The sequence below is a fragment of the Eptesicus fuscus genome, chromosome 6 (genome assembly GCF_027574615.1).
Source record: "Eptesicus fuscus isolate TK198812 chromosome 6, DD_ASM_mEF_20220401, whole genome shotgun sequence".
Taxonomy (NCBI): Eukaryota; Metazoa; Chordata; class Mammalia; order Chiroptera; family Vespertilionidae; genus Eptesicus; species Eptesicus fuscus.
Genome location: NC_072478.1, coordinates 84,167,715 through 84,190,078, shown reverse-complemented (window position 1 = coordinate 84,190,078; position 22,364 = coordinate 84,167,715). Strand labels below are relative to the sequence as shown.

Sequence of the window (22,364 nt, the reverse complement as noted above, 5' to 3'; positions counted from 1 at the left end):
CACGCCGCCGCCCGCTCGGGAATACCGGTGTCTGCTGCTGGGAGTGCCTGGGGGAACCCGGCGAGCCCCTCAGCCTGGTTCCTTCCTCTCCTTTTTTCCTGGAAACACACACTAGTGTCCCGAAATGACTCAGCTGTAGTAAATCTGCAACACAGCATGCAACACGTTCACATTGCAAGGAATGCAAAATTTTACCTTTTTCCCTTACACTCATTTTGCTCGGCATACATGCTTGCATTTTTTGCCGCTCTGCTTAAATTACGAAGAATGTCCTGACAACCATGCCTTGGATTCCAATAATCGTCATTTTAAAAACGTGGCGCACGGATGTAAAAGGCTGAGGCCATTTCAATTTTACCCGTTGTTTTTTTTGTGTGTGTGGTTTTTTTTTTTTTGGTTGTTTTTTTTTTAATATATAAATGCTTTATTTAGGCAGAAAAACTATACGAATTTTTTTAAAATTCTCTTTTCATTGCATGCCTAAAATTCAGTGGGGATTTTTTTTGCAGGGAGAATTTTGGTCAGCAAACAAGATTTTTAAATTTTTTTAAAAATCTGTATTACCGAAGTAGGCAACTTAGTTTGCACGAACTGAGAAATTCCTTATGGAATTTTGAAATTGGCTTGGCACTGGTGTTAAAATGTTTATTCAACAACAAATACGGATCACCTGCTATATGCCTGCACTGTGTAAGACACTAGGATTCTAATTGTGAACAAAACAGAGTCCCTCTTCTTAAGAAGCTGGGCAGTTTATGGGATTATGCATTATATTAATGACATTTTGAAAAATACCTGATGAGCACACACCTCATATCAAAGAGATGGGTCAACCCAAAATAAGTAGGTAAACTAAACTAAATATGCATTGAGCAGGTGTAGGCAAATTTTTTCTGTAAAGGGCTAGATAGTAAATACTTTGGGTTTTGTGGGCCTCAGGTCTCTGGCAACTACTCAACTCTGCCCTCTTGGCATGAAACAGGCCATAGGTAAGATGTGAACGATTATGGCTAAGTACCAATAAAACTTATATGAAAACATATGAAAATTTCAATTTTAGATAATTTTCATGTGTCACAACATATTATTCTCTTGACTTTTTTACTTCAACCATTTAAAAGTGTAAAAGCCATGTTCACTTCACAGGTGTACAGAAACAGGCGCCAACAGGGTTTGGCTTGCTGGCTTCAATTTGTTCACCTCCTTACATAAAGTAATAAAAAACAAAATGCACTTAGAAATCATCTAATAAACCATCTTCACTGACATCTCTCTCCAACTTTGCAAATGAGGGAAAAGCACAAGGAGGCTGAGTGGTTCACCCAGAATCACACATGTCTGCAGGTGGAGCAGAGAAGCATCCAGATCTTCTGACAACAAGCCCAGAGCTCTCTCACATCCAACTCTTGCCTCTTCTTTCCTCTTCCTCCCCTTCTTCCTTTATGCTTACCTACATTTCACCCCCACCCCCTTACTTATTTCCCTGTAAGGAGATAAAGTGTTATGCCAAAGTGACACAAATTTAAAAAAGAGAAATGTACAAGTGATTTGATTATGCCTAAGGCTAGACAGGAACTTGATAGTATGATAGAAATGGAACAGGAATTGCCTTTATCACAATAAATCACTCCTCTGCAAGAATTTCAAAGTACTTTTCGAATGTATTTATAGAGCAAATTTTGTAGGGCCTTATTTTAGAGGCGAGGTTGCTGAGACACTGGCTTCTATCACCCAGGGCATCATTTAACCAAGAACAGAGAGTAGAACAGACATGACCACAGTAATATTTGTGTTTGGGGACCCGAATAATCTTTTTTTCTTTCCTTTATTTTCAAATTGTGATGTAATTATATTATTTTTCTAGACTGACTACATTATATACATATTAGGGCTACTGCTTTGAATGTAGATATTGAATCGCAACTATATCTTTAAAAAGTAGCATTTGTAGAAGAGTTGCTTTTCCAGAAGTGGAAGGGGGACACAATATAGTCAATCCCACTCCCATGCCTGGCTCATTTCATTTGCTAAATAGCTGTTCAAATTTGGTCAGTAGCCATGGCCCAGAATTTCCCATATACTTTATTCAGTAGCATTCATCCTATGCACAGAACTGACTCATTTGCAACCCATGAATGAACGAGGCATTGATTTCAGCCATACAAATGCAATGCACACACACACACACACTCACATATTCAATACACTGATATTGAGTGATGGTTACCATGTACCTGATTCTGTGCTCCTGGCTGGGGCAGAGACAAAAGTTTGAACAGTTATATCCATTCACTGTCTCTTGAGAGCTTAGATTCTGATGATTTATTAGGCACCAGAAATAATAATCAATAGCCAAAATTGTTGAGTACATGCCCTATGCTAATATTTTAGTGTATTATTGCCTCTCATCCTCACAGTACCTCTGGGTAGTAAACAATATAGAGAGACAAGAAAAGTGCATCCCAGAAAGATCATGAAGCTGATGAGTGGAAAGGCCCAGCTTTGACCATGTGTGTCTGACTCCAAAGCCCATACTTATAACCTTCAATTAACTATCTATCAAACAATGAAATATGAAATGTGTGGTTCATTCAAAAGTCATTCAACAAATAGGTATTGAGCCCCTTACCATCTATTAGGCACTGTTCTTGAATATAGAGAGTAAGACTGATTTTAAACAAGTATTCTTTCCTTAATTAAATGTATAAAATGGATAGTTAATGATTTTTTTCCTCAGTTTTATCTTCACAGGAGGAGAGAGAAAGAAATCCCATTTATTTAGGAAAAGAGGGATTCTTAATATGGAGCATTGAAAAGAGAGAGTGACCACAGAAGAACAGACATCTAAACCAGCTTTATTCAGGCAAGTTCCCTTTCTTGGCTTGAGAATAACTGGGCCTGAATCAGAAAAAACTGTCAACAATGAGATTTCACACAAGTGTTGACAGGGTTAGATAGGCCTTCCAGGATTAGAGTAGGTCATGCCCACAAATTGTTTTGTTTTGTTTGTCATTATTTTCTACCCTGTGGCCAGAGCTGTCCCCGATGTACAATAAAAAGAGGTTGCGAGTCATTTTGCAATTTTCGCTGTGAAATTTACAATCACAGTGTGCTTCCCTTACATGCAATTAAACTAAGCTTCAGTAGAATTACAATCTAGGAAGCTCATATTTATAAACAGGCCCTCTCTTGCCTGTACACTTATAGATGATCATTTAATTAAGCAATACAACGATCAAATATCAGTCTCTCCTGAGTCTGGGTCTCCTGGAGCAGTCCAGCTGGCTCAGAGAAAAGTTACCTCAATAAAAGTCATTTGCATCTTAGTTATACAAAGACAAGGTGAGTTGGCCTACAAATGAGTCAACCAGATAGTCTCTCTTTGTTATGGAAATGTAGATTTGTTTTCCTAAGAGAACTATATTGTAAGTTTTTTTCTTAATTGCTTCACTCTATGTAACTATAAAAATAGCTAATATTTTTAAAGCTGACAACACTGAATGCTGATAAAGATGTAAAGAAACAGGATCATGCATACTTTGTTGGTGTAATGTAAAATAGTGTATAGTCGCTCTGAAAAACAATTTGTTTTTGGTATTTTCTCTAAACACTAAACCTGCAACTACCATATGACCCAACAATTACTCTCCTGGGCATTTATCCCAGAGAAATGAAAACTTACGTTCACACACAAAAATCTGTACTTGAATGTTTATAGCAGCTTTATTTATAATAGCCAAACATTGGAATCAGCCCAGATGACCTTAAACAGGTGAGTGGTTAAACAAACTGTGATACATATGTAGCATAGCATGCTACTCAGCAATAAAAAGGAAGGAACTATTGATACATGCAACAATTTAGATGAATTAGGCTGAGTGAGGAGAAAAGCCAATTCCCAAAGGTTACATATTATATAGGTGTATATATCCATTTATGTAACATTTTGACAATGATATTTTAGGAACAGAGGAGGGAGATGGGGAGTGTGGAGGGAAAGTGGGTGTGGTTATTAAAGGGCAACATGAGGGATCCTTGTGCTGTTGGAACTGTTCTGTATCTTGGCTGTGGTGGTGGATACAGGAACAACAGCAGTGATAACATTGTATAAATTAAATATATATATTATATATAGAGTCATATATGCACACACAAACAAGCACAAATGAATACAAGTAAAACTTGTATCCAGGTCAGTATTCTGACTATGGTATTATACTATAGTCTTGCAAAAGTTAACAATTAGGGAAGTTGAGAAAAGTGTGCAAGAGTTCTCTCTGCATTATTTCTTACAACTGCATATGACTACAAGTATCTCAAATTTTTTTTAAAAAAAAGTTGCTTCACCCAGTTGAGAGTAGTGTCAACAGGAAGAAAAGGTTCAAAGTGGCATCTCTGGGTGTGCACATACCAGAAAACAGTCCTTGCCCCATTCACCGAGGGCTTCATGGGTTCCTGCCGGACCTGTGTGGGGACCCAGATCTGACATCCTTGCAAATTAGAAAAAGCATCCAGGAGAAATGTGCAAAGCTCTACTGCAGTAGACATTTTTATTTTATTTTATTTTATTTTTTTGCAGCAGGAAACAGCAACAGTAGTGGACTGACCAGACTTCAGTTCTCTCTGGTTATCCCTCTGATATTAGGGGGGAAAACTGCCCTCTCTTCTTTGGATTGAATAGCCCCTTGGAATTTGGACACATCATATAATAAGAACTCATACTCCTGGTGTGCCAGGCCCCCTGCCAAGCAACTTCGAATGGGTTAGCCTCTTTCAGTGTGTGTATTCAGCCTTTCTTCCTTTCAAGAAATATTGATTGAAGACCTATCATAGGCAAAGCACTGTTATAGGCCCTGGGGATACAGCAGTGAAGAAAATAGGCATTCTCTTGGAGATTGATTTTAACAGGAGGAGAATGATGACAAGTAAATAACTATAATATATCAGATGGGATACTTCTATAAAGAAAAATAAGGCAAAGTGAGAAGATAGACCGTGGTGGGGAAGCTAAAAGGACTCTGAGCAGGTGTCTGGAGACAGGAAAGGTGTTAGCGGAAATCTGGGAGAAAGCTTTCCAGGGAAATGCAAAGATCCTGAGGCAGGAACTCGATGGGCATGTTTCAGGAAAGAGGGGGAAGCAAAGGGGCTGGCGCAGAGTGAGCCAGGAGGAAAGTAATGGTAGAAGAGGTTAGAGAGGTAGGTAGAGTCCAGATCAGGCGTCCTCAAACTACGGCTCGCGGGCCACATGCGGGTGTTTTTGCCGTTTTGTTTTTTTACTTCAAAATAAGATATGTGCAGTGTGCACAGGAATTTGTTCATAGTTTTTTTTTTTTTAAATTATAGTCCGGCCTTCCAACGGTCTGAGGGACAGTGAACTGGCCCCCTGTTTAAAAAGTTTGAGGACCCCTGATCCAGATCATGGAGGACTTTGTTGGTCATGGTTGAGACTTTGGGTTTTTATTCTGAGTGAGATTGCAAGACACTGATGGTTTTAAGCAGATGACTAGAATTATCTGGTCTCCTTTTTAAAATTTTAAACAAGATAACTTATGGCTGCCTTATGGTCATCAGGCTGGAGGAGACAAAAGTGGAGATAGGGAAACCAGTTAGAAGGCAATAAACCAAGCAAAAGTTGATGGTGGTTTGGACTAGATTCACAGTGAAAGAGATGGTGAGAAAAAGTTGATTCTGGATATATTTTGGAGGTAGAGTCAGTTAGTTTCACTGACACATTGTCAGTATGAAACACAAAGAGGAATCAAGAATCTGACACTAGAGTCCACACTCTCAGACACAGTATGGAATAGCAGATATAGGAAGATGCTGACTTCTGGCTAGGGGGAACCAGACCAAATAATAATAATAATAAAAAAAGTAGAACCATGGTTGTACCCCCAATTTGTATAGTTTAGATCTCTCTAATTTCATTGATATTATAAAAATAGAAATCATAAAAATCATAAATGCACAAAATAAATTTTAAAAATATACTCACTGAAATTAGAATCTCAATAATATGTGATTGGTCGTCTTTACTTGTTTCTCTATTCCTCCCTCCTCCCCTCCCTCCCTTCCTTCCTTCTTTCCTTCCTTCCTTCCTTCCTTCCTTCCTTCCTTCCATCTTCCCTTCCTTCTATTTCTTAAGGAGTCCTTGGACTATTTCACAAATGATGATAGGGTGATAGTAATGGTGATGACAAGCAGTGTTTTGATGACTCAGATGTCACGTTTCCCATACGATGCCATGACAGGCTGGCCATGCCCTGTGGAATGCTGACAAGGTGGCTGACTGCAGCTTGTGGATCCTGAGTCTGGAGTGGTGTAGCATGAGTGAGTGATTTCTAATTCCAAGAATGACAAATATTACCACGTTAGAAGAAAAACAGGCAAAAGGGGTTTCTCAAAATATTGGTGCCTGAGAAATGCAACTTCTCTAAATTGGTTACATTTGTCTAAATATAAAACGCTCCCTAATTAACATGGCTATTTGTTTCTAGCTCATGTCAGTCTGTTCAGGCTGCTATGACAAAATACCACAGGCTGGGTGGCTTATAAACAACGGAAATTTATTTCTTACAGTTCTGGAGGCTGGAGGCCTGAGATCAGGGTGCCCGCATGGCTGAGTGAGAGCCCTGTTCTGGGTCACACACTTCTCTTTGTATCTTCACAAGGCGAAAGGGGGTGGGGAGTTTGTGGGCTCTCTTTTCTAAGGCACTAATCTCATTTATAAGGGCTCCATCCTTTTGACCTAAGCACCTGCCAAAGTCCCCACCTCTTAATTCCATTGCACTGGGCATTAGGATTTCAACATATGAACTTCGGGGGGCGGGGGTGACACAAACATTCAGACCCTAGTACTGATCGAACTGGCTTCCAGGGTTCTCTAGTGTTCTTTCTTTTTTCTTTAGCTTAATATTTCTTGAGCACTTACATTGAACCAGGCATGGGCTAATCACATGGCTTGGTGTAGCTCATTTTCTCATAGCAAGCCTAAACAGTAGGTATTATGGTCACCCCATTTTACACATGAGAACCCAGAGGTATAGAGCTAGTATGGGACAGAGTCTCAATTCAGACCCAAGCCTCTTACTCCAAAGCCTGTTAGCATAACCAAAGCACACACTCTTCCTCTGAGGCCCATTGATTGGCAGAGGTTGCACACACAGCAACCCAGGGTCAGCTAAGCCCATAAGTCCTGGAAGCGTTGGTTCTTCTTTCTTCTCTTTATACTCACTCATTGTATCATTAAAAAAAAAAAATCTGTTCACCATTCAGGAAACATAAAAGCAAACACTAAAGGAGGAAAAAAATCATTTAAAAACTATAGTTGTCCATTAGGGTAGGAAAGTGACACCCATATTCATCGAATGTCCCATTCTTATGAAACGGAAGTATCAAAAGAAGTGCCCACAATTTCTTCCTTAACTGTGTCATCTAAGGGTGGGGAAGTTAGGAAAATATGCACAAAAAGCAAATACAAAAGTACTCAAAGACAAGCCAAAGCTAATTATAGTTTTATGGGTCTAAATTTAGAAATGCTGACTCAATTGAATTGAGTAGATTTACTGGTGGGGTGGGTTTGGGGGAAAAACAAACAAAGAGGAAATGAATTCTCTTGTGGAGTTTTGAAGAATGATCGTGATGTGATCTGACAGCTGGAGAAGGAATACCACACAATTATATGGTGATAACTAGTTCACTTAGGCTGGAGAAGAGATTATTATGGGGCACAGGTAAGATTTTTCATATTTTAATCAGACTAATGTTTATAGATCAATTTCCTAAAATAATAATAAAAATAGCTGACATTTTAAAGTGCTTACTACATGCCAGTTAGATATATGTGGTTTATACACATATGATTTCTTTAATCCTCATAGCAATCCTATGAGGCACTTACTATTATTACCCTCATTCACAGAGTGGTTAATTGTATTGCCCGAGGTCACCTAGCTAGTAAATGATGAACTTGGTCTGTCTGATTCAGAGCCTGACTCCTATTCACTATGCAGCCCTTCCAATGTCATTTATCTAGAGCAGTTCCCAATTAAAAAAAAATTTTTATTAAAATAAATTTTGTTTTATGAATATCTCTTGAATCTGTTCACTTTTCTCCACCTTGACTGCCACCACCACCATCTAAACCACCATCACCTCTCACCTAGACAATTGCAATAGCCTCCTGCTTCCCCTTTTGCTCCCTCCCAACCCTTCTTCAGAATGATCTTTTATGGTAAAACACAATGTTCCTTCCATGTTCCTTCCATGCCTCCAATGCCTCCACAGCCTCCCACCACTCCCATTGCTTCAATGTGTGCCTCTTCCACCACACTGTGAGGAGAGACTGTGCATACGTTGTTCAAGTGTTGTCTCCAGCATCTCGGATCGTGCCTTGCACATAGTAGAAGGTAAATATTTTTTTTTCTCGAATGCATGGAATCCAAACGACCCTTAAAAGAAGAATATTAGTCACTTATATAGGAAAATTAAAAATGATGAAGTTGGAGGTATGGAAGTAGGTTTTTCATAATTTGTAACCACATCGGTACTTGTTTATGTTCTTCTTCAATATCCCTTTAGACTGTAAGCTCCATGAAGGCCGGGACCATGTCTGTCTTGTTCCCTATTATATCCTCGCTATATCTCAGGTTCCTAGGAGGTGCTTACTAAGTATTTGTTGTATGAGTAGTTTCAATGACCAATGTGGATTAGAAGCTGATGAATCAAAGATGACAAATAGTACTGGTTGTGGCAGAATTGGAACAGGAAAGTATAATCATAGTTGTAAGAGCTATAGAGGGTGAGGATGCTTTCATTCACTTAATAAATATTTATAAGGCACCTGCTACGTGCCAGACACTGTGCTCGGCAGCCTGTGCTGTCATGGAGCTTACAGTCTAGTGATAACTAACCAGGCAGATAAATTTCTCAAGGGAGGGCAGTAAAGTGGTGCTCCAGGGAACACCTAGGAGGGGACATTTAACCCAGATTTTGGCTATTAGGAAGTGATGTCTAAATGGTTAGTAGCTAAAGGAAGAGGGGGCAGAAAGTGATGGAGAGTATTTGCATGTGTAAGAGCCCAGAGGCAGGAGTGCCACTGGTAGGTTCTCTACAGCCTAAGGTTCCTTCTTCCTTTCATTCAACCAATTTTTATCGAGCCCGTACCATGTGCCAGGCATTGTGTTAGGCCATCATTAGATTTTTATTTCAAAACTAGTTGCTGAGCCTGGCCAGCCTGACTCAGTGGTTGAGTATCAACCTATGAACCAGGAGGTCAAGGTTTGATTCCCGGTCAGGGCATATGCCCAGGCAGGATCCCCAGTGGGGGGCATGCAGGAGGCAGTTGATCAGTGATTCTCTCTCATCATTGATGTTTCTCTCTCTCTCCTCCTCCCCTTCCTCTCTCTGATATCAATAAAAATACATTTTAAAAAACTAGTTGTTGAAAAATGTACATGTGAAGAAATACAATGAAGTCACTATAGTCAAGCTGCTAAATTACTAAAATAAAGTACGTTGAGGCATGAGGAAATGATTCTATTCTTGCTTTAACTAGCCTAGGAACTTAAAATTTGAACTTTCTGGTCATGCATCAAAGCCTGGATACACATAAGACCTCCAGATAACCCCCTGATTACCCCTGAAAAACTAAGGAAAGAATGTTCACATAACCAGATCACCTGACATTTATGATCCAGACCACCAGTCACCTAGAGGATTACCAACCCAGAGGCTAAGAATGCCGGATTGATTCTTCTCAAGAATATATATATTTTTTCTATAAGAACACTTAGCTCTTCTTCTTCAGACAACTCTGGGTATTGCCTAGTTGTGTTTATGATTTGCAAACCCTAAGACCCTTAAATAAATCATCATTTCTAGCCAAAGCCTCCAGACTCTTTTTTTTACAAAGTGAAAAAATCCACTTTTACTTATTTACTTTTCAATAAGTCTAAATCCTTACGGGGTACAGCATTACACAGATTCTGTATCCAATGGCCTTAGAAGGAAGATTGGCTAGGAATTTGCCAGGAACCACTGTTTCTCCAGCTAACTGTGGTTTTGTTCCCTTGGCCACCAGGTGTCACTGTGTAGTTCGTTGCCTTGTGCACACATAAGCACATCCCTTGCCTAGGGAGAATTCAGTTTCATCTCTAGTGTAAACACCTTCGATTTTAAGAGGAGTTGTGTGCTCCCAGAGACCCTGCTTATAGCCAGAAGAATATGGCCTTCCAGACACGTTTGCCTTTATAGAAGTCCTGTTCCCAGCAGGCTTCCACAGGCTGCGAGATGGCGGAAAGAGTCCTGACTCTGAGTTCGTTTGACAATAAATACATAGCATATATCATTTTACATTTATTTTTATAAAAATTTTATTTTTTCTAGGATAAAATATCTTTCTTTTTATTGAATTTATTGGGGTGACCTTGGGTGACAAAATTAGACAGGTTTCAGGTGCACAATTCGACAACACGTCATCTGTACACTGTACTAGTATTGTGTGTTCACCATCCCAAGTCAAGTCTCCGTCCATCACCATTTATCCCTGCTATGACCTCTTTTCATTAAAAATAATTCCCCCCCCCCCCAGTCCTTTGGGAAAACACACTTCTGGGCTGCCCCCTCCCCTAAAGTGCTTTGTAGATGCTTAATGAATGTTTATTCAATTAATAAATGAATGTATATGAGAGTAATCTGACCATCAGAAAGTAAAAGCCTTGAATCACCACTTAAAAAAAATAGAAACATCCTTTTTTATTTTTTAAAAATATATATTTTTATTGACTTAAGAGAGGGAGAGGGAGAGACAGATAGAAATATCTATGATGAGAGACAATCATTGATCGGCTGTTTCCTGCACGCCCCACATTGGGGATTGAGCCCACAACCTGGGCATGTGCCCTGGCTGGTTCATAGGTCGACACTCAACCACTGAGCCACGCAGGCCTGGTGGAAACATCTTTTATAAAAAAAAAAAAAAATTGATTTGAGAGAGGTAGGGGAGGGAGGATGGGAAGGAGAGAGAGAGAGAGAGAGAGAGAGAGAGAGAGAGAGAGAGAGAGAGAGAGAGAGAGAAACATTGATTTTTGTTCCACTTATTTATGGATTCATTGGTTCCTTCCTGTGTGTGCCCTGACCGGGAATTGAACCTGCAAACTTGGTGCATCAGGGCAAAGCTCCAACCAACTGACCTGACCAGGGGGAATGCAATCACCGCTTTTTAAAACAGATCTTTCTTTGATGATGGAAATGTTCTATTTCCTCAGTGTCCGATGATATGGTAAACACCAGCCACATAAACTACAGAGAGCTTGAAAAGTGGCTAGTGCGACTGAAGAACTTAATTTAAATTATTAAATTTCAGTAGCCACAAGTAGCTAGTAACTACTGCATCAGACAGCTCAACCTTGAATGGTAGCCCAGTTGAAATAGTCTGAGATTGCAACTGAGACCAGGCATGTTACCAGCCTCTCTCTTAAAAATGGAGATTGTTAAATGGTTATAAAATGTCTAAATTCTGGGCTGTTGAATACCACCGACAGTAATAAATATCCATGCACAGTGGCAAGCCTTAATTAGCACCTGTCACTGAAAGATGAATAAACTTTGCATCCTGGCATCTTGACAGACACCCAGCCAGCTCTCCGGGGTGAAGAGGTTGAAGGCTGGGGACTTTACTTCAGCGCGCGCTGGCGGCCATCCGCGATTCCGAACTGCATTATGGACTTTGTAGTTCAACGTGCACGTGACATCACTACCAGTGTCACTTCTGAGTGGTCTATCGAGTCAACTTCCGGTATCCCGTTGTTACCTGGGAATTGTAGTCAACAAGTGCCTGCTAGACTTGGGATTTAAGAGCTTTGGAACTACAATTCCCGGCAGGCTACGAGATGCACCCGGTGGTAGTTAATAGTGAGCTGGTGATTGCCTCAGCAGGCGTGAAGTGTGTGCTTCAGTGTCTAGAGAGGCTTGGGTGTCCCGATAGGGAGGTTGAAAGGTTGTAACAACTCCTTTGAGGGTGATCGCCGAGGTCGTGGGTTTGCACTGTCGGCTGGGCAGCGCCATGGCGGTGAGTTTTTGTGGGAAGAGAGTCAGCTCGGCTGGGCCCTAGAACTGGCTGATCTGTGTGTTTTGTAAAAACTAGAGGCTCCATGTGGTAGCCGCTGTCCTGCAGGGAAAAATCCTTTATTTTAAAGAAAGGGGAGGACTTGCCCGCAAAGGCATGGCTGTTGTGAGGATGTGCCTTTTCTTGTTAGCGGATGAGCCAGGAACTGATGTCTTTAACTTTACAGAGACTATTTAATGTCATGTGTATTACTCCACCTGAGTTTCGAAAACCGATTTGGAGAGAGAGGAGTATGTAACATTGATTCCTCCTTTCAACAAAAAATTGAGCGCATCCCGGTAAACACACAAAAATGACTGCATTCATGTTGCTTATATGTGTGTGGGCTACATGCTAAAACATATGGTGTAATATGTCAGGTGTTGATAAGTGCTAAAGAAAAAACTAGAACTGGAAGCGGGACTAGGGAGTATGGAGTGGGATAGGGTTGCAATTTTAGAAAGTTGACCAAGGAAGGTTTTGTTGAGAAGGTGGCATTGTGGTCAAAAGGAAGTAGGGAGCAAGCCATGCAACTACATGTGTCGGGAAAAGATTCCCAGGCAAAGGCAACCATGAGAGTGAAAAGCAAGGAGGATTGTATGTCTAAAGACAGTGATCCAGGGGGAGATGATTGGTGATGATGATGATATGTGTGTTTGTGTGGGGGCTAGGCTTATCAGTGGGTTGATGTAGGTCATAATTAGGCCTTGAAGGTTGCTGCTTGAAGAGTGGGTTCTAGAAAGAATATCAAGAGAGGGACTGGAGATAATGAGTATGGATAACTCTTGAGGAAGTCTATAAAGGAAAGTGGAAACAGATGAAGGTTAAAAGAGAGTTTTTAAAAATATATATATTTTATTGATTTTTTACAGAGAGGAAGGGAGAGGGATAGAGAATTAGAAACATCGATGAGAGAGAAACATCGATCATCTGCCTCCTGCACACCTCCTCCTGGAGATGTGCCCGCAACCAAGGTACATGCCCTGGATTGGAATCGAACCCGGGACCCTTCAGTCTGCAGGCCAACTCTCTATCCACTGAGCCAAACCGCTTCAGGGCGAGGGCTTTTTATTTTATTTTTTTAAACAGGACAAATTATACAGTGCTTCTATGCTCATGAGAATTATCCTGTAGAAAGAGAAAATTGATGCATAAGAGAGATGATTGCTGGAGTGGTGCTCCTGAATAGAATAGGGGGCATGAGATAAAGTGCATCAGTGGGTAGGTTAAATAGGACCACATTAATCTATAGTACTATTGTAGAAGACCGAAGCAACCCAAGCGATGCTTAGAGAAATGGAGTTACACAGCTTTATTACACCGGCGGTCTCAGAGGAGTTGCCTCCAGAGTCTGAGCAAACCAATATGGTGGAAGCCCTTCTCTTATCTAACCCTTTTGGTTTCTTTGTCTCCCAAATATGGATGGGGACTTCCGGACCTTTCATGGGCTTTGCAAAAAAGCCCCGTGGGTTGGGATGGGGGTCTTGAGATCATACCTAAGGGCCTGGCCTGGCACCAGTACTGATAGTCCCCTCTGGGGGTTGTGTGTTGTTCATGGTTTATGGCCTCTATAAAATGTGAGCATTAGGTAACAGGTCTTGCAAGACCAGATTGTGGAGGAAAGGGGCAGTGACTTAATTATAGGTTATCAAGAATGTGCATTAGGTTACTGCACAGATTCAGATTGCTAGCCCCCCAAATATGAGGGTTACATTGGAATTAGCCTTTTAGCCTTCTCAGGACCAGGAAAGAAGGCAGAATATATGGGTACAGATGCATGTGGCTTGGTAGATGTGATGAGGGAGGCTGTGGAAATTTTCTGTTCACTTCTCTTTTCTCATTGAATTAGGAACCAAGGTTATCACCTAAAAATAAGGATGGGAGAGGAAGTGTTGGGGGTTTCAGGAGGGAGGAGAAGGTATGAAACAATTGTCTAGGACAGCCGTCAATAGAACTTTTGCACTGTCAAATTTGGTAGCCACTAGCCACATGTAGCCATTGGTCATTTGAAATGTGGCCACTGCAATGGAAGGACTGAATTTTAATGTAATTTAAAAATTACAGTCATGTGTGGCAAGTGGCTATTGTACTGGACAGTATGTACATTTAAGTTTGAGAAGAACTGGTGTAGGAGAAGGAGTAACTAACTGGATTTCAGGAAATAGTATGTTGCTGGACATCACTTTAAGTTAGTGGGTCATGAATTTAAATTGAGACTAGTCCGCCCTGGCCAGGTAGCTGGGTATGTTAGAGCGTCATCACTATACGCCAAGGTTGTGGGTTGATCCCAGTCAGGACACATACAAGAAGCAACCAATGAATGTATAAATATATGGAACAACAGATTGATGTTTCTCTCTTCCCCCCCCCCCCCGTCTTCCTCTCTCTCTCTCCCTCCCCCCACTTCCTCTCTCTCTCTCTCCCCCCACTTCCTCTCTCTCTCTCTCTCTCTCTCTCTCTCATCAATCAATAAAAGAAAAAAATAAATTGAGACTAGTCAGCATGGTTGAGTGTTTATCTCCTGCCATTTTCAGCCTGAGTGAAGGAGCAGAGCCATGCCTAGGAGGGTTGGAGTTTTCCAGGCAAGAATGATGACGACAGGGCAAAGGAGTGACGATACAGAAGTACTTAAAGGATAGAAGTGAAGACCTGGGGTGGGAGGGACTTAAGGATTAGTGAAAAAGTGTTGGGATCCATAGTTCTCAGTGGGGTTGAAGAATCATTTAAGTTGGAATTCTAGCAGTTAAGACCAATAATCTCAATAACTAGCATTTTTTTAGGTGTTATGCTTGATGTTTAGCATTTTACTTGCATTATCTTATAGAATCTTCACACTAATCTATTTGAGGTAGGTATTCTTATTATCTGCAGTTTTCAAATGAAGAAACCCACACTTAGAGAATTTAACCAATATAGCTAGTACATGATGAAAGTGGATTAGAACTTGAACAGATTGACTCCTTTCTCAATCACTATGCTTTCCCGGAAAACCCAGGCCCTCTGGTTCCTGGTCTGATGCTTTTCTTTTGTTCCAGGCTGCTCAGTGCCCTGCCCACCCCACCCCACCCCACATGGGTGGTATTCTTAGCCAGTGGAATTTGCAGGTCCTTTTTTTTTTTTAGTTGGTATTAATGGGAATGGCTTTTCAATTTTATAAGACCTTACTACATTTTTTCCCTTCTTTTGAAGTCTTATATAAGGAAACTGGCACTATTTATGGTAGATATTATTGTTTCACTTTATTCACTTCTTGGCCTTTGAAAAGTATTCATCTTTTTCACTGTCATGATGTTGGTTAGTTTTATTGGGAGAGTCCAATAAGAGATCCCTTTAAGAAAGAACAAGTTATAATAATTATAGCTAAAATGTATTGATTGCTTATTCTGTGCCAGGCATTAGTGTTTTACTTAATTTTTCATCGACACAACCCTATAAAAGTAGGTGCCGTTATTATCCTCATTTTACTGAAGGGGAAAATAAGGCATCATATCTACTAAGAGGTAGAGGTGGGATTTGAGATCATTTGGTCATTTTCTGATCCATTCTTAATTATTGTATTATTCCTAACTGTAAACTAATTGGGGATTTTTTTTTTTTTTTGCAAACACCCTCCCATTAGGAAAGTTTCTTTTTCTAAAGAAAACCTTACCAGTAGTAAATTGTGCAAGACAGTAAACATGAAATAGCATGGATAGAACATTAGTTTTTATTTTATAATTTAACTTGTAAAGAGCAAACAATATACTTTTCATTTTATAGAGCTTTGGACAGTATTAATCCCTTTGAGTTACACAGTATATCAGTCTAGGGACCGAGGGTGTATTGTAATAATGATAGTAGCCAACTTAAAAAAAATTATTTTTAAAATTTTTCATTTGGAAAATTTAAATAGTGAACAAAGTAGAGATAGTAGTATTTTGTACTTCTGTGTACCCTAACACAACTTCAAAAATTGGCAGCTCACAGCCAATCTTGTTTCATATATCTTTTACCCGAATCCCGAACCCCCTCAGGATTTTAAGCTAATTTCAGGCATTGAATCATTTCATCTATACATATTTTAGTAAGTTTAAAAAATACATAATGATAAGTTCTCTTAAAACAAAACCACAATGCCTTTTTCACACCTAATAAAAAGCACATGATGTTTAGTTGTTTCTGTGATAATGGTTAACATTTTTTGAGAATTTGCCATGGTGGGTCCAGCACTATAGTAAGTCCTTCATGTGTACGGTATTTTCTCTTTTAATTCTCATAATAATAATACAAGGTAGGTATAATTATTATCTTTATTTTATAGATGGAGAAATGCAGGCTTAAAAAGATTAAGGAACTTGTCCAGGGTTCTACAGCTAGTAAGTGGTGGAGCTAAGATGTGGTCGGTACCAAGAGAAAGCAAAGTAGGAGTCAGAAGATGACTCCAGCTAGACCATTTACCGGCATGATGATCGGAGCTTGAGATTCATTATCTTTAAAGTGGTAATCGCTAGTCTGCCCACTTGTTAGGTAGTTAACATCAAATAAACCAATGTTCATAAAAGTGTTTTAAGAACTGCAGAAGACTATGAATATAGGAAAAAGTTTATTACCTAGTTTAGTGTTTCTTTACTGGGGGTGATTTTGTCTCCGAGAAAACATTTGGTCTGGAGACTCTTGGTTGTCACAGTTGAGGGGGTTGTGCTACTGGTATCTAGTGGGTAGAAGCCAGAGATGCTCATAAACATCCTACAGTGCACAGGACAGCCCCTGGAAACAAAGAATTTTGCCCAAAATATCAGTAGAGCCAAAGTTTAGGAGCTTCTATCTAGTTAAATAACCTTTTAACTAATTAAAACAACCAATTGCCTAGTTGAATAACCAGTGAAGAAATTGAGGTTTGGGTTGATCAAGTGACTTCCTCAAGTTTATACAAGTTGGGCCAATATCAGATTTCATTACAATCAACCTTTGAGATTTGAGGAACAAGTTTTTCTGAGAAGCAGAAACCTCAAAGAAGAGCTTTTGTGCACCTAGCATGCTCCCTACAGTGAAAGAAATACAGTTCTAAATAATTTGTGAGGACTATTGCTTTCATGGTTATTTCTAAGCAACAAATATTTGTCATGTAACTTCTGTGTCTATGGCATTGTATTTGGTGCTGAGTAAGTAGATCTAAAAGTTGCTGCCTGCCAGGAGTTCATAGCCTCCCTGGGTGAATGTCTTAAGGATCACTTGGTTGCATGCAATGGAAGTGAACTCAAGTTGGTTAAGGTAAAGAGGAATTTAGTCAGAACACAGTGGTATTTCCTATAACCCATAACCCTAGAGTAGAAGGTACACCTAGGCTTCATGAGGCCCTAGATACTTTCGGCTTTGTGGGCCCCTTGCTCTGTAAAAAATATTAAAATTACATTTTACAACTATTTTGGCATAAAGACAAATATATTAATGTTATATATTAAAGTTTTTTTCTTAAACCTAAAAGTTTATTTATTTATTTATTTTTAAAAATATATATTTTTATTGATTTCAGAGAGGAAGGGAGAGGGAGAGAGAGATAGAAACATCAATGATGAGAGAGAATTATTGATTGGCTGCCTCCTGCATGCCTCCTACTGGGGATCGAGTCTGCAACCTGGGCATGTGCCCTTGACCAGAATCGAACCCGGGAACCTTCAGTCCACAGGCCGATGGCTGTATCCACTGGGCCAAACCAGCTAGAGTGTGACAGGTTTCTTTTAATCCACATTTCACCTCTTCCTTATAAGCTGACATTTCATCTTTCTGTTTCTTGTACTTCTCTTGCACTTGCTTAAAAATAATTTAAAATTGAGAAAACTAAAAATAGTAAAATAGAGGTGACACGTTTTTTATGGTATATTTGTACTGAATCTTACCTAATTTTAATACTACTAGTTTTCATTATTACATAATATACAAGATCTACTTAACATAGTTATTGGAGAGATAATGGTACTTTTTTTTGCTTGGAATTTCCTTTGTATAATACTTCAAATTTTTTAGAAAAACAGTTGTGTAAGAATGCAGTGTATCTGTGAATAGGAAGTGCTTTTTAAATTGTTGGGTAGAAGGGACAGGCAGAGGGCACAATCAAAGGAGAATAGGCGGCTTGGCAAGGTCACCGGTCTAGTGGGCTGTAGAAGTATGAGTAGAACCCAGACAGGTTCTCATTTGAAAATGCTACAGAATCTGGAATTGTTAGCAGGTAGGAGGGGGAAGAAAATCTAATTTCAGTTCAGATGATTTTATACCAGAAAATATATTAAGTTTTCAAAACAGACTTAGAATTGTGTATGGTCCATTGGTATCCAGATTTCACCCCGGCCTGTTTCCTAAGTGTGTTCTACTGCACACTCAGCACACCTACTATTAGCAGCTCATTCTTTGCAACAGAGTCACACACTGAGAATGAAGCTCTATCCCTTCTTTCTTTACAGGTAGAGTGATCATGCATGTTTTGTCACCTTCATCCAAGGGTGGCTTATAGAATGATAGGAATGTTGCCAGGTAGATCCAACATGCTAGAGACATGCATGCCATTCTCTGTTTCATTTTAATTTCATATTAATAGTCTGATAACCATTTTGGAGAGAAGTTCTTCATCAGATTCCTTGAAAAAGAGAGACCATGCCAAAAAGATAAAAAGACCATGTCTCTCCCCCTCACCCCCTCCCAAAGACCATGCCACCTCTATCCCTTGGGCCTGAACGTCCTCCTTTGCTGGGTATGATTGCAGCTTGGCAAGCAGGCACTTTATAAGTGCAGGGTGGGGGAAAAGCAGGTTTACAGTTGTCAGTATGTGAAACCACGGAGTTTACTATTATTTTATTGATTGATTTGAGAGAGACAGGAAGGGAGAGAGAGGGAGGGAGGAAAGAAGGGAGAGAGAAAGAGAGCGGAACATTGATTTGTTGTTCCACTTATTTATGTATTCATTGGTTGATTCTTGTATGTGTTCTGACCAGGGATTGAACTCACAACCCTGGCATATCGGGGACACTCTAACCAACTGAGCTACTTAGCCAGGGCCAGAGTTTATTTTTGTATTATTATTTATTAACTACTAGCCCATTGCATGATATCACACGCAGTAGGCCACCCACCGCTCCTGCGGGAGTCGGTGGGAACCGCAGCGTGCTGCCAGGAGCCATGCTGCTTCCACAGGAGGTGGGCCCGCTGTCTCCTCTCTGGGCCTGCACTTGGCCGCGGAGGCTGCGGGCCAGCCCCCCTGTCCCTCAGAGGCCCTCTGCGGCTGGGGGCGTTGCCGCGGTGACGAAGCAAGCTTCCCGCCAGGCCGCTCATGCTGCTCGCTCTCAGCGGCGGCCCCCACAGGACTGGGGGACTCCAGTAAGGCTGAGGGGACTGGGCACCACCATCTTGTGGCTAGGGGTGCCGCCATCTTTGTGATAGAGTGATGGTTAATTTGCATATTACCCCTTTATTAGATAGGATTAGTGTATAATTTTCCATACATATGAACAACTGTAAACCAAATTTGCCAACCCTTGTATTTATATATTTTATAAATAGGAACATTTGACAAAAGTGTTATGTTATAGTATCTAATTTTTAAAAAGTATTTCAAAGCCTTTTGAGTAATTCTTTAACCACTTTTTTGAGGTTTGAGGTATACAGGTTGTATTAACCCTAATTTTCTTTTCTTTTTTTAAATTTATTTTAATTTTTTAATTTTTTAATTTTTATGTGTACATATCTTACCTAACCCTAATTTTCTATCTGGTTCATTTAAGTTTGAAGATAACCATGGAAAAATTGATCTTTCAGTAAACAGCTCAGTTCTGTGTGAACCCATTTTTTTTTTTTAAAGCAAGCCTGTTGAAGTACAGAGTGGGTTATTCTATCTCTTTTGTGTCTAATAGGAAAGAAAAGGAACAGCCAAAGTGGACTTTTTGAAGAAGATTGAGAAAGAAATCCAACAGAAATGGGATACCGAGAAAGTATATGAGGTCAATGCATCTAATTCAGAGAAGCAGACTAGGTGAGTAATAGTTGGTGAAGTTCTGCACATTTTTTTGGAAACCAGTTGGCTTTATAGTACAGAAACTGCTCTGTGGAAGACAATGGGCAGAGTGTATTTAGAATGTCCGAGATGGGCTGAAGAAGGTGACTTCCATTTCCTGCATTTAAAATTCGGATCTTCTTCCTTAAAGGATTTTTTTCTACATGAAGAGTTTTTCCAAAACTAGCTTTTCATATTCAAACCAAAGGGGATGTTTTGAAGTTTTATCTTTGCTGACGGGTAAAAGGAAATCCTTCTATTAGAGAGGTTCATATTGTAGCGATAATTATCTTCACAGATGCAAGATATAAATTTTGAAAGTTTCTGTATTAGAAGATCTTATTTCATAAATACTGGACTGCCCTGATGTTAATAATCACTGATAATTAGACAAAGCCTAGATAATGATGTGATATTGAGGAAAAACAAAAACAAAATAACTGTCCCAAAATAGTGTTACAGTAAATATATGTGTCAATTATAAGATGCATCTCAATTTCAGGCCTGGACTTCTTTTCAGGACTTTCTGATTCCAAAGTCTATCCTCCTTTCTATTAAGCTACACTCCATAAGAATTTTTAAAAAATATATATTTTTATTGTTTTCAAAGAGGAAGGGAAAGAGAAAGAGAGAGAGAAACATTAATGATGAGAATCATCGATTGGCTGCTTCCTGCATGTCCCTCACTGGAGACTGAGACTGCAACCCATGCATGTTCCCTGACCAGGAATCAAACTGTGACCTCCTGGTTCATAGGTTGATGCTCAATCACTGAGCCATGCCAGCTGGGCAAGTATTTTTTTTTTTTTTTTTTTAAGAGAAATAGAGTTTGCTGTAATATGAAGTCTTTTGTGTTATACTTTATAATTTGAAGTTTCTATTTGGTTCTAGGATTTTGGTCAACTTTAAGGTAATTTAAGTAATCCAAAGTGAACTGACAAAGCTACTATGTTAAGTGAAAGAAAATGAACTACAGCTATGTGCAGCAATGCTGAAGGAACTTAGACATATCACATTGAGTGGAAAAAAGCAAATTGCAGAAGTCTATATAAAATAACACCATTTTTTATAAAGCTCACTAGTGAGGGAAACAAAATGATACATTGTTTAAGGGCACAGACTTAGGTACAAACTTCAAAAACATGAGGGAAACTAATACAAAGTTTAAGGGCACAGACTTAGATACAGACTTAGGTACAAACTATTCAAAAACATGAGTGAAACTAAATGACACATTGTTTAAAGGCACAGACTTAGGTACAAACTATTTAAAAACAAGGGAATGAAAAAGTGAATTTCAAGATAATGGTTATCTCTGGTGAGAAGTAGGGAGGAACACATAGGTAGCTTCCATGGATTCAAAAGTTGGATGGTGGTTTATAGGTGTTCATTTTATTGTGCTTCATAACTTATGTATGTTAGATAACACTTGATTAGAAAAAAATAACATAATAAATGTTAGTTTTAAAAGGTGCTTTTTAAATGAATTTACAACATATCATGCAATACTGAGGATGTTTTATTTTACCTGAGGACTTTGAATTGCTTTATATATATTGTAAAAACAAATTTAACTTAATCAGTAAAACATTAAATTTATTCAGATCCCTAGGTCTTAAAAAATTTAATTTTTAGTATTTTATCTTTACAAAGCATTTTAGCTTAAATTAAACCTACAAGTATATTTATTTCTTTGAAAAATTATTTAAGAGAGAGGAAGAGAGAAAGAGAAACATTGATTTGTTCCACTTATTTATGCATTCATGGGTTGATTCTTTTTTTTTTTTTTTTTTTAAATATATTTTATTGATTTTTTACAGAGAGGAAGGGAGAGAGATAGAGAGTTAGAAACATCGATGAGAAAGAAACATCGATCAGCTGCCTCCTGCACACCTCCTACTGGGGATGTGCCCGCAACCCAGGTACATGCCTTGACCGGAATTGAACCTGGGACCCTTCAGTCCATAGGCCGATGCTCTATCCACTGAGCCAAACCGGTTAGGGCCATGGGTTGATTCTCATATGTGCCCTGACTGGGCATCCAACCTGAAACCTTGGTGTATCGGATGACGCTCTAACCAACTGAGCTACCTGGCCAGGGCAGTATATTTATTTCTTAATAGCCACCTACAAATGTTTTATTCTTTCAAAAGTAAGTTTTAATTTTAGAGAGCTTTTAACTTGGGGTTTATAAACTTAATTTTAAATAACTAAAGTTTGAACAAATTAGTTATAGAA

General features: G+C 39.3%; 1 protein-coding gene and 1 long non-coding RNA gene across 4 annotated transcripts in view; one reads left to right on the top strand and one right to left on the bottom strand.

The window, feature by feature from the left end:
* Positions 1-22: 22 nt before the first annotated feature.
* LOC129149500 (uncharacterized) overlaps positions 23-22,364 on the bottom strand; it is a 29,150-nt gene continuing 6,808 nt past the window's right edge. Inside the window, exon 3 of one of the 2 annotated variants that reach the window (XR_008556397.1) lies at positions 23-144. This is a non-coding gene — a long non-coding RNA (uncharacterized LOC129149500). Of the gene's footprint in view, positions 145-16,715; positions 16,853-22,364 lie in introns of those variants that run through there. The other variant, XR_008556396.1, reaches the window with a different exon arrangement.
* The window catches only part of LARS1 (leucyl-tRNA synthetase 1), a 53,039-nt gene continuing 42,604 nt past the window's right edge, over positions 11,930-22,364 (top strand). For both annotated transcript variants that reach the window (XM_054718007.1, XM_008140828.3), the window contains exons 1-2: positions 11,930-12,070; positions 19,987-20,105. In XM_054718007.1, coding sequence (XP_054573982.1) covers positions 12,065-12,070; positions 19,987-20,105 — 125 coding nt within the window. In that variant the 5' untranslated portion in view covers positions 11,930-12,064. The remainder of the gene's footprint in view (positions 12,071-19,986; positions 20,106-22,364) is intronic.